This window comes from Scophthalmus maximus, chromosome 1 (assembly GCF_022379125.1).
Source record: "Scophthalmus maximus strain ysfricsl-2021 chromosome 1, ASM2237912v1, whole genome shotgun sequence".
In the NCBI taxonomy this organism is placed as follows: Eukaryota; Metazoa; Chordata; class Actinopteri; order Pleuronectiformes; family Scophthalmidae; genus Scophthalmus; species Scophthalmus maximus.
Window position 1 is genome coordinate 5,708,775 of NC_061515.1, and position 16,544 is coordinate 5,725,318.

General features: G+C 44.2%; 1 protein-coding gene across 1 annotated transcript; it reads right to left on the reverse strand.

Annotated features, from left to right (window-relative positions):
• Window positions 1-673: 673 nt before the first annotated feature.
• Window positions 674-5,678, reverse strand: LOC118303827 (cholecystokinin-like). Its single transcript, XM_035629613.2, has 4 exons — window positions 5,592-5,678; window positions 3,647-3,726; window positions 3,364-3,547; window positions 674-2,967 (listed from the first exon to the last, which is right to left on the reverse strand). Exons 2-4 carry the CDS (start codon window positions 3,722-3,724, stop codon window positions 2,828-2,830), a joined length of 402 nt encoding a protein of 133 aa, XP_035485506.2. The 5' UTR covers window positions 3,725-3,726; window positions 5,592-5,678; the 3' UTR covers window positions 674-2,827.
• Between the last annotated feature and the right edge of the window lie 10,866 nt (window positions 5,679-16,544).

Genomic DNA, 16,544 nt, shown 5'->3' on the forward strand with positions numbered 1-16,544 from the left:
GGAGTATTGTCTTCATGTGAAGTATTATTTTAGTTTCTGGTGCCTCTGCCTGATGCTCTGTCTGTGTGTGGACCGACTCACCTGAAACTAGAGCAAAGTGACGTTGTGCAGCTTCTCTCCGTTTGCTGTAACTGCAGCCGTGTAATTATGACCCACTTGTGTAAGATCTTCAGTAACACACAGTAGAACAGACTATTGTGTGTGTTTGGAGGAAGACAACATATTAACAGTTTTGTTTTTTTGTAGGACAGATTTGAGAAAGAGACGACCTTGACCGTGTCCCGTGGCCTCGGCATCTCCGGAAGCCAAGAGGAGGTAGTTCTTGCAATTTTTTTTCTTCAAGGTCATTGAGTCTAGATTAAAAGTTGATTTGTTAGTTAGTTGGTTTGGACGGTAACAGAGGGAGCTCAGTGCTGAATTGTGCCGCAAGTCATTCCCCTGCTGTCTTCCCCACATCCCTAAGTGTGTCTGTTCGCGGTAATGGAGCTTGAGAAAACAGGTAGCCTAATCTCCTAATACTGATCATATTTGTATGATATATATACCTCGACGTTTGTATGTTTGTGAGGTGAGAAGAAACCTGAAATATGTGTGTTATATGTGTGCAGCATGCAGGCCTGTGTGGACCGTGTCAAGCAGGAAGCTCGTGTGAAGGAAGTTTAGCATTCATAAATCAACGTAATATTTTATTTATTATCAGCTTAATAAATTAAAACTTTGCTTCACCTCGAATAAATAAACCCAAACAGAAAGGACTTTATCCTCTCGTTGTTTTCATCCAAAATCATATACATGTACATTTATATTGCTTCATATCCATTTTACAGACAAATTGATACATGATCAACTTTTTTTTTTCTGGAGGCGACAGTTTATATTTCCAAACTAAAGGCTGGATTTCATTTCATTTTGTCATTTACAAATGGTTGCATTTGGGTTGATGATGTGGCAGAGAACGCTTGACCTTCACTCCATGTCCACCATCTAGGGTGTTTGCTCCCCGCATAAAAGCATTGGATTTAATTCACCCATTGGCATGAAGCAATATGTGACAATCTGTTATCATAGTTGAAGTCCACTGTGAGATGTTAAGGCATGTAAGGGATGTTAAGACATCTTTCTTGTCCCGGGACAAGACAGATGTCACATTGTCATCATAGCCGCGTGGGTCAGGTCAGCGACTGGAGAGCATCAGGATGAGCTGAGTGCACATATTCTCACTGATGAGGACCAATATTAATCTTTTGTAGGTTAGAACTGAGGGACATTTAAGATGTGTTTCGTGGACAGGATTACACCTAGGTGTGTGCATGCCATGTTCAGGAAAGGAGTGCTTATCCTGGGAAATCCTAATCTATGATAACAGTATCTGTGGAATCTCAGCTCCAATGGTGAATTACACCGAATGCTCCTGTGCAGGGACACACACACACACACACACACACACACACACACACCCATGCAGCAGATTGACAGCCAGTATCGCTCGGCTTCTGATTCTGCTCCGTCCACACAGGCAGTGACTACATGAGACGCTTGGGATCAGCCCACCAACTGGGCCCTCCGCACGACAAGTGCGTCTCTTGCTGCCGTCGGAGAGCGGAGCTTTATTCGGAATTGTACTGAATCTGAAAGTTCGTAGAGACTACAGACTCAACCCCCGTGACGGGGCGCACACACACACAATGATCTTTCAAAAAGAAACCGACATCTACAGTACTCGTAGTGCTGATTTTGAATGTGCGTGCCAGCAAAGTCCAGTGTGAAATGATAGGGAGAGTCCCAAGCGCCTCATGTAGTGAACACCGTGTGCTTTAATTCGTAGACATATTGTGCTTTTCACACTGCACATTTTTTTGCCCAGGGTTCAGCTGACTGCACACTGAGACTCCAATGTTTAACATTCAACACTTTGAGAGGCTTCAATTTCTAAGACGGAACATACATTTATCGATTGTGGCTGCAATTTATATTTAAAGGATCAAGGTCCCTGCACATTCATTACTTGATAATCAGTTATTTTACTTTAAGTAAGGTTTAAAATATATGATTGATTAAAATAAGTATTAATTACTACTATTTGCTTAGTTGCCTTTTGGTGAAATCTGGTCATATTCTGACCTGGTAAATATTTGTTCTCCCTCGGGAAAAGACTAAACCCAGTGATCCATTGATTTCATCAACAAGCATTTTTCTGTGTTGCCAAATAATGATCATGCTGTATTTGTCTGCGATTAGAGCTCCATTTAAAAATGAGCCACACTCTCTTGCTCTCAGTGAAAAGTCCCTTCATGGCTGTTGTAGTTTATTTTATTTCTATTTTCAATACATATACCGTCCTGCTGCTGTAAATGCTCACTAGCGCACCCAATGTGTATTAATCCCCTGCGGAAAATAGTCCCATAAGAATTCACTTTTTTATTAATTGTTGAATAATGCTACCTATGAAATGGTCTTGGGGCTGAGTGCCACAGACGGGCTGGAGGAGTCAGCACTTAGAAATGGACCAACACACTGTTGGGCTTCGTCTTTTCGTGTAGGATTTCTTGACAAAAACAGAAATACGGAATATTTAGACTTTGCAAAGTTAAATTCAAGGCAGATGTTTAGGATTCACAGATTGCAGGATATGCCCCTCTGGGAAATTACTTTTCTATCTCTCTGTTGTGGTTTGATGGTAAACTCCTGCTGGGGTCCGGTCGACGCAGCCCCCCGGGGTTACAGTGACTGCAGTGTGAAAAGGGCTCAGTGTTTCTGTGAGCTTTTATTGGCTGTTTGTGGGGGGGGGGTTGTAACGCGGGGGTTTTGGTGAAAACAAGCCATGCCTCTAGGAGGGGTATTCATACTCCTCTGCACTGCGTCTTCCAAAGTCCATCCAGCCGAGATAATCTCTGTCCTTTATCCGGTGGCCGGGGGCCAGGCCGCTGGCTCTGCTGCTGAGGGAGGATCTGGTCTGGGGGGGAGAGCCTGCACGAGACAGAGACACTGATGTGACGAGGGCAGGGAGACGTCGTGCTGCGTGGCCGAAACGTGGCCGCGGTGCACGTCCGACCGACACCGACTCTACGACAGTGACGTTTAACCTCTGAACCGGTCGAGGTTCAGACGAGTGACACCGTCACGCAGTGTTGACTTGAATAAGACGCAGAGATACACGGTGACAGGGTGGGTGACGGAGGACAGCATAGTGGAGGAGGGAGGGGAACAAGGACAAAGGTACGGGAAGACGAAGGGAGGAGAGAGAGAGAGAGAGGGAAATGCCAGATGGTGAGACTCGGGCACAGCATGAGAGACGAGGGATTAGAGAAGATAAACTGAGACGCTCGCTCCAGCTCCTCTGTCCGTCCATCTCTCGCCGCTCACCTTTCCTGGAGAGGAGTCTGGCCAGGAGCCGGCTCAGGCTGTTCCGAGGATCCTCCTGGGGCTGGTTGTAGTGGGCCAGCTGCCCCGGGGGGGCCGCAGGAGCCGAGCGGGCCTGGCGCGCGCGGCCGGGCGAGGGCGGGGGGAGACTGTCGGCCAGGAGAGCCTCGCCCTCGGCTCCCTGTGGCTGGAGAGCATCAACAACAACAAAAACCAGTCAAGCTGCCGTAATTCATTGTGTACAGTAATATGTTGTATGCGCATGTGTGTGTTGTGTGCATCTCACGGTGGCTTGCGTGGGCAGACTCAGGGAACCGCCGGACAGAGCAGCCAGGAGAACACACACACAGATACCTACATTCATGACTGAGGCGGGGGGAGAAGAGGAGACGAGACACATCATCGCCAGAAAAGAAGTCGCCTCCGCCCTATGTGGCCATTTAACTTGTCTCCCTGTGGTTTGTTGAATGTTTTCTTTTGAGGGGGGGGCAAAAAAAAAAAAGGTAATGGGGGTAGACATAAATAATTTCACGTGTATTGAAGCAGAGAAGTGGAGGGAGAGATTTATCCACTAATGTAACCTCAGGCAAACATCATTCTGTCATTCTCTCTCACACACACACACACGCACACGCGCAGACACACACACACAAACACACACACACACACACACACACACGCACAGACACACACACACACACACACACACGCACAGACACACACACACACACACACACACACACACACACACACGTACAGACACACACACACACACACACACGCACAGACACACACACACACACACACACACACACGCACAGACACACACACACACACACACACACACACACACACACACACACACACACGTACAGACACACACACACACACACACACGCACGCACACACACACACACACACACACACACACACACCCTGTCAGCGTTTGCAAAATCCCAAAGGAAACACACCAATTAGCTCTAATTCTTCTTTTTGCTCCGTGTGCTGGTTTCTTTTTTCTTTTGGTTTTAAACAAGAGAGAGTTAATATTAACAAGACCGCGCTGAGAGAATACTTGAATTATTAATTTCTCCCCTTTTTTTTCTGCACTCACTCAAACAAATCTTTAAAAGAAAATCTACATGGATAATCAACATTATCCGTCATTTTTCTTTTTTCTTCGAAAGGAGCAGCTCCGCGCCAGCGTGACGGAGATATGCAATGTCCTCGGCATCAGTAAAGTATTGAGTTGTAGCAGCGTTCAGCGTTCATCGCTTGGGAAGATTTGTGCTCTGTGCCAGAACGTTCAGCCCCTTCGGTAGAATCAACAACACGAGTCGCTGTGGAGCTTCTCATCTCCAACATTTCCCATCCTCTCTTTCTCTCTCTGTGTGTGTGTTTCCATCGCAGCAGTGATGTCTTTCATCTTGACTCAAGTCATTTTCGTGCAACTTTTGCTCGGTTGACTCTCCATCTCCTTTTTGATCTCAGCTCGGACAAGAATTTGCTCATGAGGAATTTCCCTCATTCGTTTGGAGCGGATTTGAACGACATCCGCCCGAGAATACACGCAGAATGAAAGGCGGTAAACGTGCGCGCTCTCAGTGGCCTGGATCATATTCCTCCCGTGAGTCAGAGTCCAGAGTTTCCTCCTGAACACCATGATCACACTCATCGTCGCATGACGGACACACGGTGCAGCCTCGGGAAATCAAACTCCTCCATTCAGTATTTACGTCTGCGTGGGATTATCACAGTAGCTCAGTGCAACGGCCCAATTTGCATCGTGCTTGTTTAAATCCAGCGGTGGTGTAAATAGTCATTCTGCTGATGCTAATTTAATTCCTTTTAGCGGCTGGTCATTGTCTCTCATTCATTATTTGACCGGCTGGTTGTGGTGCGGTATTGTAATGTGTGTGAAAGCCAGCTCTCCTCCTCCTCCTCCTCAGAAACAAGAAATATAAACGAATGGAGGGGAAAAATTGAACAGTGAACGGAGAATATTTAGCTCCTTTTGGAAAGTATTTCGTTTTTTTTCATTCCCACTTTTGTGAGCTACAAACTAGTGACGTAAAGAGAACGTGATGATAGATGATAAATTCCCAACTTTATGATTCTTCCGCTCAACTTTACAGAGGAAACGTGCAAGTTTTTTGTCTCTGCCATGTTGAAAAAAAAAAACATGAACACATTTGAATTAACGGAGAGAATCCGTCTAGTTTCATTCTCACCTGCGGTTGTCGGTGCGGACCGGGAGAGGCTGAGTCGGAGGATGCTGAGTCGGAGGATGCTGAGCTGCGCTCGTCCAGTGTCGAGGGCCGTGACTGAGTGAGAGAGAGGAGACTGTGTTTTATACTGACACACAGGAAGGAGGAGGGGTCGGGACGGGGGGGGGCAGCAGGTACTAATGCCGTTGACGCAACCGAGGACGCAAACGTGCCACACATACTGCAAGCACACGAATGACCACACACACACACACACACACACACACACACACACTCACACACACACACACACCAAACTAGTGTGTATGAGAAGGTGAGAAAGGGTTTGGGACAAAGGTGGCAGCTTTAATTGTGTGGCCCTCTCGGTCACCTATATTAAAAACAGAGAGAGGAACACACACACAGACACACACACACACACACACACACACACACGTTGGTGTCGGTAGGAATCTGTGGTTTCTAGTGAAGAGAAGCTTGAAAAGCTCTTTGACACTAAGCAGAATACGTTGCCGCGTGTCTGAGCCACAGAGTGTATACGGTCGGAGCATTTACAGTAAGTGGCCCCGCGCAAACAACCAGTGAGGTCACAGGGAGGTGGGCCAACTTGCACGGAGACACACTGAGGAGCAATGGGAAAGGCCGCAGAGAAAGAAAAGGGGGCGATGAATTTGTGCTGTAAAACAAGGCCCACGTTGCAGACGACGACCGTCGCTGTGCTTTAAGTCCTTCGCTTTCCAAATAGACCACGAGGCAAACGTGCGGTTCAGTTCTCCGCCAGCGAAAAGTCGCTGACGTTTCACAAAAGGAAATGCCGTTTCCTCACGCCACAAATGGTCGCCGACGCAGTTCTGACAGAATGAGTCCGGCGAGGGTCAGAATGTAATTCCCGGGACGCTCGTGGTAAAACTTTATTGTCCCTGATGTGTGTGCAGCCGCCTCGGAAGGGAAGCGCTGAGAAGATATTCTTGTTGTTGGACAATCCAGATGAAGACACGGGATTTGTCAATTAAATCACCAAAGCAGCCAATCAAAGAGAAGCTGCTGTGATTGCATTGTACTGAGCGTTACCTCTATGATTGCTCCTCTATTAATACTATTTCATATCGTCCGTGAGTGCGTGCTGTTCATCAGTCATTAATATCTACGGACTCCTGACCTGTAAACACGTCATATCGATCTTCTGCTTCACATTACCTAAGAACAAACAAGCTGGCTACAGTATTTCTTTCCTTTTCTTTTTTGCTACGTGATGATGCATTTAAACAAACACAGTAGCTTAGAACGAATGCATTATAGAAATAGGACAATCGAATCAACCCATTAAGGAACAATTTGTTGATCACACTGTTGAACGGTTCTAAGGCGCCCGTGAAGGTCCTCACTGAAAAGGATGGGATGTTCCACAAGCTGCAAGGTTAAATGAAAGAGTCTTGAATTATTTTCTTTTCTCCGCTGTGTCAGAGATTGAAAGCAACAGCGTGAGTGTCTTTTGTGGACAAAGGCTGAATGGCATTCATACGTTAAAAAGGTACGAGCATAATAACTTGAAGTGGTGCGGCGGTTGGTTTTTAAAAGGTTCATTAAAGCTGTGAGCACTGGCTTTTAACCCGCGGCTGAAGCTGAAGCAGCAATTACTCAACAGCTCATGTCATCGAAGAACTCAAACGTCTGCCGTGATTTCTTTTGTGACATTCAACCCGCATCGCAATGATCTTTGAACAAAAAAAACCAATTGTTTCAGTCCTGACCTCTGCCAGAAGGAAAACCTGCGATGTGCAACAGTACAATTGTGTTGCCTTCACTTCCCAGAATTAACTTTTCATGTCTATCACTTCTATTCCAATGCCGTTCAGTTGGCAGGTCTTGACGGAATTTTCCCAGGGAGAAAAGCCTTGGAGAAATGTCTTTCGCTCTTCGTCTTTGTCTGGTTCCAGACCTGAGACTCCTCCTTTCAAGGGGATGTTTGTTGGCATTCAGTCTTAAATTATTCAAGTTGTGTTACGTGACACTTTGTCAGTGTTCAATCAATGCCCTTGAAGGAAGGCCATACTTTACAGTTTTCAGAGTTTAAAAAAACTGGTCCAGTTACACCAGGCAAGAAATTAAAGTTTGATCTTAAAACGACCTGGTATTTGGAAAACTGCATTGATTGATCCGGAGAGGACATTTAAATGTGTATTTGTTCATCTATGTGTCCACCATCAATCTTATTGTCTTTGTTGATTGTTATTGTTCTGATAACATTTCTATACATGACAAGACATGAAATTGCCATTAAGAGCCATGTAAACTTTAAATTCAAAAAGGAAAATCAAAATCTGTTTGTGTGTGTGTGTGCGAGTGTGTGTGTGCGTGTGCGTGTGTGTGTGTGCGTGTGCGTGTGTGTGTGTGTGTGTGTGTGTGTGTGTGTGTTTAGCTCCACTCCAGTACGTTGATGACACCTGCCTGTTTCCTAACACTCTCATTAGCAGCTGTTAGTGACCGGGCTTCCTCCTGAACACTGTCATCTGCACCTGTCTAACTTCTAATTTTCAAATCACCTGATTGGCCAATGGGATGCACTGTCACATGATGAACGGTCCTTACTTCATGAATAATATCATTTGAAGGCGCCTGCTCCTCCCCGATGTGCACAGACAGTTAAGAAAGTACATGTAGACACTACGTGTCAGCTTCTGTTCCGGAGAACATTTACCGTTTTACATCTTTCACCATGTGTCAAAATCGTATCCATAACGTCTGTGATATCAAACAATCTGAACAAATGGCCTCACGTCGACTAATCCACTCTCCAACCTCAGGATTTCATTACGGGAGTCCAGCTGTAAGCCGCGTCGGACAGCTTCTGTCTGCTGATCCGGGGGAAAAAATGAGTGTAAAATCATTATGTTGCAGTGTATATCTATATATAAGTATATTATATTTACTTGGTAGATGCTTCTGATCACAGTTTCATGATGAATTCACTGCACATCGGGATCAACTCGGGGTTCACTGTGTTGACCTGCTCTACCAATTGGGCTTCTCTACATTCGGCACAATGACGCCTTTGTGATTGTGGATACGGTATTGTAAAGTAAAGTCTAGTTGTTAATCAAATTATCGATCGGCAGACATTTACTCAGACCGCTCAGCGTGAGCCCGCTGCCTCCAGGGCCCCTCGGAGTCCTCTTGGACCTTTTTCACAGAAGATATCTCGACATTTCACAGCGGCAAAAAACCCCCACACGAGATGAATGATGGCACAATTGATCAACTTTACTTTTGGTGCATACACTCGCTCACTGTCACACCGCCATGACTTTACCGGGACACCAGAAATAGAACAGTGCCATCATTAATGTTGACGGTATAGAAATTTCCCTCAGGCTCAATAAAGGATTTATAAATCTATCTATCCATACCGAGCATATAGCGTGGGTCCAGGCAGGCCACGAAGTCGAGCTCAGCCACTATCCAGTGCATCAGATCTTTTATAGTGCACGCTCCATTTAAGATGCTTTAACCCGCCTACTCTTCATGCTTTTACTGCACACCACTTCACAAACACCACCTCCTTTTCATACTGTGACTTGAATCAATGTGACGTGTTGTCATTGCTCTGTTCTGCGCTGGGGGGCGGTGGTCCTTAGCTGCTGCCCCCCCTGCCTCACTTTCCATGAAGGCTGATGGCTTGAGGTAGGGAGATGTGCTCTCCCTACCTCAAGTCCCAGAACAGAGCCATATGCCACCAAATAAAACTTACTGCTTTTTTAAAAATGAATTAATTTGGACCACAGGGGTCCTGACTGAAATTTCTTAAACACTCGCTTTTTATTATTAAGTAATAAGTAAGAAATTCCTTTTTGTATTTAGTGTCTTCAGCTAATTTGGCCAAATTTCCACTTCGGTGTCGCTGCTACTATTTCTCCTATTTCTCCTGTTTCAGCTGCTAAATGCTCAAAATGTATTTGCTGATTCTTGTCTTTTGCCGCGGCTGCTATTCACCTCGGATATGAGCACTTTTGCGTCGCAGCGGGTCGGCAGTTGTATTCTTGTCGTGCCACGGCAGTTGTGTTGTGGTCGTCTGCGATGCTCATTATGCTTTCACGCTGATTTATGCAGTCATGAAACATGAAGGGGCTGCTTGTTTTTGAGTGTCAGGCTGAAACGGTTCAGCAGCTAATTTCCCCCGAGATCGCTGCTTGTCGTGGATTTCCCGTTGGCCCAACGCAAACTTTGAGGACAAGATAATATGTTGGGTTAAGTGATGTAAACATGACTTTCCTCGTGCATATGCAGCATGTGGACTTCTCTGGGATCACTTAATGGCCTTTGTTCTGTGAGATAGTGGGAAGTCATATTTACATTTACTCTATTTCACTGTGCAGCATTTGATGACAAAATACCTTTTCCACAGTCTATGAATTTGAAATTGAATGTGCCTACGTGATCCCGCTACTAAGTCTGTGTATATTCTACATGCACATATTGTAAAAATTCTCTCTTGAAAAGTTTGAGTACAAATAAATGTCGTTCTAGTTTTGACGAAACGAGGTTCAGTTGATGGGGAAATGCTTCCAGAATGAACCCAATTCAATTTTCAACCATTTTTCTTGGATCTGAAATGGACCAAAATGAAATCCATTTCCATTTCATGCCAAGTTGACCAGCACTTGTGTTTTAGCCACAGCGTCAGATCAACTCTCCACTGGAATTGGTGATCAGACTCTCTGAAAGTATCCAAACAAGGCGTTACCCAGGGGCCCGTGACATCACGGTTGTCGCCAAAGGAAACACGAATGCACACACACACACACACACACAAACACACACACACACACACTCACACACACAGAAACACACACACACACACACACACACACACAAGGAATGCATTCATGTTGATATTCCCCGTCTCTTCGCCTCACATTAGTGAGTCACGACACTTGAGTTAATTGCACTGTTGTGTTGTGAGGGTCAGAAACCTCTTCAGTAGATGGACCCTCTCCTCTGCTCCAATCAGCCGTCTCGTTCTGTGTTGTTAGAGATGAAGGGAACGCCGGGGGCAGAGACGAGGACGGGGGGGGTGGGCGAGTAGGCAGGGACAGAATGATGATGATGATGATGATGATGATGATGATGATGATGATGATGATGATGATGATGGTAAAAACATTAATAAACCGTCTTTAGAGTGCTTTGTAGCAGTAAATAACGAGTGGCAGACTTTTAACCCAAAGAACGTCAAACTGTTGAAAAGTAAAGACCTGGGAAAACACCTCAAAAACTGATTGTGCAGTTTTTAATTTATCAATCATGATTATTCTGGTCGTCTGTCTTCATCTGGATTGTGTTTAATTCCATATATTACCTCTTGAGTCTCTTTTCAGTCTCTTTTGGGAAGTCCTTCTCAGACAGGTCTGAATGTGATGGTGATAAAGATCAACGGTCTCCTTTCTCATTCTGCTTTTATCTTATATCCAGATTATAAATTACTCAGAGGGCCCCATCCTTTTTGCAGTGTTTATTCTGAATCTGCACTTCTTCGTTTTGCCTTTCTGTATCACACAAGGATACGCACAGTCTGCCCCCTCCCTCTCCTCTCCTCGCCTCCGGTTTTGACAGTTAGTTTAGACAGTTATATTGCCAGCCTGAGGCAGTCTGTCACTGGCTGGTTGAATGAGGAAGTGTGAGGCTGCACACAAACACATGAATGCAACTGCCTGTATAAGTATCGTCAGTGAAACAAGACTGAGAAAGTTGAACAGAGAAGCAGCAGAATAGATAAGCCAATAATTAGTATTGTATACAATTTGAATACATGGTAAAGTAAGTTGTCACAAAACATGTAAGTGGATATCTTGACTGGTGCAGGGGATGACATTTGCATGACCGTTACATTTTCTTTTGTTTATTGTGCTAATATTTTTTTTTAATTGATAAATGTCCTGAATGTGCTATTCTCTTTATTTCCATTACTCTTTTTGGTTGTAAGATCTACTTTTGGGTTTTCCAATCTCACCATGCACAATTTCTTTCTAATATCCATTTTTTTTATGACTTGGACACATGAACTGAACAAAATTTGATATGATAAAATGATAACTTGAGCGAGACTGGTAGCAACACTACGGCTTATACTTATGTAAGCTGGTCAGTATGTGATCCATCATCACATGGATAATGAAATAACAGATCACAGAGTCACTCACACACACACACACACACACACACACACACACACACACACACTTACTCATAGCTTTCTATCTGTTCTTATTGCTCTCTATGGGTGTAAAATCAATAAAAGCCCAACACCCACCGAAAGGGGTTGGAGAGGGCGATTGAGGACAAAACACACACACACTCACACACACAAACACACACACACAAACACACACACACACACACACACTCTCACACATCCTGTGATTAACCAGCAGGGACTGGTTCTACTGTCCAACTCCCACAGGGTGTTTGAGGAGTCACTGTATGTGGGTGCTCCTATGGACATAGAGCCGTGTGTGTGTGTGTGTGTGTGTGTGTGTGTGTGTGTGTGTGTGTGTGAGCCTCAAGGCAGCATCAATAAAGAGGTGACACAAACACACCATTCAAAAGATGAACTGAAAAGGGGAGGTGAGAGCATGACACCTTAAAGACCAGCCGAAGGCAGAGAGAGAGAGACTTACTTGAACACCACCATGTGCTTGATATATGCTGTATACACCATGCGAGAGACATTGCTGCCGTGGTTATTGCTGCACTTTGTTAGACTCACAGGTTGATGCCATATCTCTGACAGGTGCCTCCAGTCAGGAGACCCACCACAATATATATATTTGTAAAAACGGGCGTCTGTGAGGCTTTTTTCTGATGTGAAAGGAGTTAGATGTACCTACAGAAGGTGGACACGATAAAATGTGAGCAGATAATTAGCCCTAACAGTGGTGAGATCAGTCAGGGTCACGTGTGACTGGACGGTGTGTGCGCATGAAACACCTACAAGAAGACCTCTGTGTTTGCTCGGACTTGTTCTTTTAGTGTTTTAAATTTTTTAAATCATGATAAAAATAATTCTGCCGTCTGGCTCTGCGGCTGTGAAATTAGTCAAATGTTCCAGTCACACATTGAAGAAAGTCGTCCGACTGTCAAATGAAAGATACAATTTTATTTATGGTAAAAAATGAATCACAAGGATGTTGTCCTCATCTTCATTTCCTCTTATTCATCATGTACCTTGCTTATATCTCCTGCCAGCGCTTGAGAAGCAGTGGGCTCGTCAGGTCTGCACAGGAGAAACATAGACGCGACGAACGTTCACGGTAACTCTTGCATGCGGTGTAGACACATGCATGCACACGGCCGCCTACGCGAAGGGGAACTTGTGTTGAGAATGGGAACGTGTCCGGTGTTCCTCTGCATACGTTCAGGAAAACCCACGGAGCCGTACGCTGCCCTCCCAATAATCCGTGCCTTGCACACATGCATCGAGCTCAGATTATACAGCACACACTCTTATTAGCTGCTCTCGAGTTGTCTTACATTCATTCACACACACACACACACACACACACACACACACACACACACAACCTTTGTATATCCGAGGCTGAGATACGCATATAGCTTCTGTAGACACGGTGCACTTAGTCATACATTTATTTTATAGAGACACACACACGCACACAAAGCTGTCATAAGCGAGGGTTTGGTGATCGGTCATCACAATGCAATGTGAATCACTCAGCCAACAACCCATTGTTACTCTTGCTCTCTATGTAATTTGATCGAGAGCAGCTGGATAAGCGGCGCAGATATTCCTCTCGATGATCCCGCTCTCCGTCATGATCAGTCGGTCTTCCTCACGGGGTCATGGGTTTTCATTCAGCATCCACCCCTTCATTCCAGTTCTTAGCATCTGTGACATCACAACATCACTCTGTTTATTCAACTGTTAAGATGGAAATGGGATTCGGGGTTTGCTTACACTGATGACTGGAGACACGTGGTATCTCTTTGCATCATTCGACGTGCACTTGTCTTTCTTGCTGAGAGTTAGATAGGAGAAGATAAACGCCTCTCTCTATTTTTGTATATGAAGCTATAGCCAAGTAAAAAATAATGCACCTACCTGCTCCTTTAAATCTATACAAAACCCCAAGTGGGAAAACAACATGTTGTGGTTTCACTGGCCAGTTTATTTCTTTACTGGGTCCAGTAACTTGCCAGTGACTTGTACTTTTATATTCACCCCCCCCAAAAAAGTGGTGAACTATCCCTTTAATGATCATCTGCAAAATATGGACAGCACCTAAATCTTTTTTGAGGGCGATGAAGTTTTCACTTAGATCATGGGCTAGTATGACTGCATTGATTGATTTGACTGGATATTATGAAGATATGTTTTATTTTTGAAGCAAAGATGGCCAAAGAAGTTCCAGATTCTGAAATGAGAGGATTTTTCCATGTATCTTTGACTCGTGCGACGGTGAAAGTATCATCTGTGGCTGGTAGACTGTTGGTTGGACAAGAAATCGCTTTGGGGTTTAGGAAGTTGTGATACTAAATGTTTTATTGAGAAAGTAGACAATGAAGAAGAAATATAGATGCCTGCTGCCGTGGACTATAGTGCAATAACTGACTGAGAGCGAATTGATCGTTACCACAGAAAAAAGGAAAAGAAAAAAAGGAGGAATAACATAGTTTCCCTGCATTAATCTGTCACTATTGTTTTCATCAGCAGCAAAGATATAGTTCAGAGCGTTTCATAAAGACTACAGACATGGGAGATCGACATAAAGTGAACAGTGGACTTTTCACGCCCCTGACACAATTTGCTCATTAGAATAAAAAAAGGCCGAAAAGAAGAACAGAGGGCAGAAAAGAACTCATCTGCCCCGGTCTCAAATTGACGGTTCTCTGGCTTTTGGCCACCGGAACAAAACAGATTTACATATTTTCGTCACGACTGGCTGGGTTGGATCTGAAGACGTGTCGGGCATCAAACGTCACACGACCCTCACTGTCACTGCTAACTAACAGCTGACTAACTCGCTCCTCTAATAGGCAGCAATGGTCTTTTTATTGTTCACGGTGTGTGTGTGTGTGTTGACTCTTGTCAGTCTTTTTTATAACGCGGCGTGTCTGGGAGCAGTCCTCGTGGAACAGTAAAAGGCTGCAGCCCGTCTGATCGCTTGGGTCAGGCTGTTCGTCTCGCTCATAATTCGTGACCAATTTTCTGACAACTTGTTTCGAGGAGGCGAACAGGCCTGCTGCGCGGCAGCGGGCTCGGCGCACTTATTGGACGGTGGGAGACAGTAAGACGGGCAGAAATATAGAAAATGCGGTAGGAGAGTTTGTTGGTCGCCTGCAGGTGTGGTGTGTATGTGTTGCAAATCAATAAGCCAGGGACGCTTTACAGACAACACAAAACATCAATCTTTGTGCACTACAGCGAGGCGAACAACACAAGACGCCCAGGGCATCAGATGTGTTGTGGGCAGTGTTGGGCAAGTTACTTCAAATACGTAATGCATTATGCATTACTTCTTACTGTCATTTCAAAGTAATTAGTTACATTATAATATTACTGTATTTGAAATGTAAGACATTACACTACTATTGCATTACTTTTAAGTTACTCTCGCCAAAATAACTGGAAATATGGTTTTGGCATTCTAAATGTAGCTTATTACGCTCAATACGGTGATCTGGTATCTGATTGAGCTATAGGCTTAAGGCTAAAAACTATTAACTAAATAAAACTAAAATCAAACCATTAGCTAAAGGGCCTTACAATGTACACCCCCAATGAAACCAACCATTTTTGGAAGGGCTGGCTATGCTGAACATGAATTTCAATGAATGTTGAAGCACTGGGGGTGCACTAGGCTACCTGTCCCATGAAAAGATTTACATTGAAAATCAATGTGTGTCAAAAACTTTCAGTATGTATGTAGAGAACTTGGTCTCTATTAAGGGAAAGGTAATTATCCTATACAATACATTTTCTAAAAGCAATGTCCTCTAGATGTGATTAAACATGCATCGACATAGCCTACATCATCATATTGTTTATTGTGTTTAACAGAAATCTTTGTTTATGTTTTATCTGGATACATATTGACGTGATTCACACTGACGTTATGTCTCTGTTCTGATGGCTATTTATAGTACAGCTATAGCCCAGTGACAATGAACCTGTTGAGGCAACGATGTCCGATGTCTTCAAGCATTAACAACAGGAAGTAGCTTAGCTTCTAGGCGCGGATGTTGCGCGGATTATTCTCCTCTGCTGATCTCGCGGCGTTGTTGGCGAATCTGTATAAAAACAAAACACCACTTCATTTTCCGGTTAAAATGCATTGTAACGCGCGTTACTGAGATTTGTACTGAGTAAAATATTACCTCTTTTGTGCGCGTAATGCCTTACATTACTGCGTTACAGCAACAAGCAATGCATTACAGTAATTACATTACGTTTGTAACGCGTTACTCCCATCACTGGTTGTGGGTCTTTTCTTTTTCGATGCCAAGAAAAAGTCTTGATTTTAGGTTCCAGCAGGAGAGAGCATGGCGAGCTCGTTGGGCTCTCTGAGATTGTATGTTTTGCACATTAAACTAAACGTACATAAATAGTGATGTGTATAATGTGCAGAACAACATGGTGACCTGAATGTGCAATGTGCCGGGATTTATGTTCATGCCAATAAACAATCAGGGGCAACATATTAGTTTTGTGATCGCTGCAATGTTGCTCTTTCTCCAACTGCAAATCAGTGATGTTTTGGCTGCCCAGTTCAACTTCCTGCAGAAAAGGCTGATCAAACCATCCAGAGTAGAAAACCGGTATCATCAACATCTGTGGATCTTTTTGGCTTCAAGTGCTGAAGGATTTTTTTTTTTTTTTATAACCAGAACAGACCAGACTAGGAATCAGCAAATAATAATCAATACGTCCTCTGTTGGTCA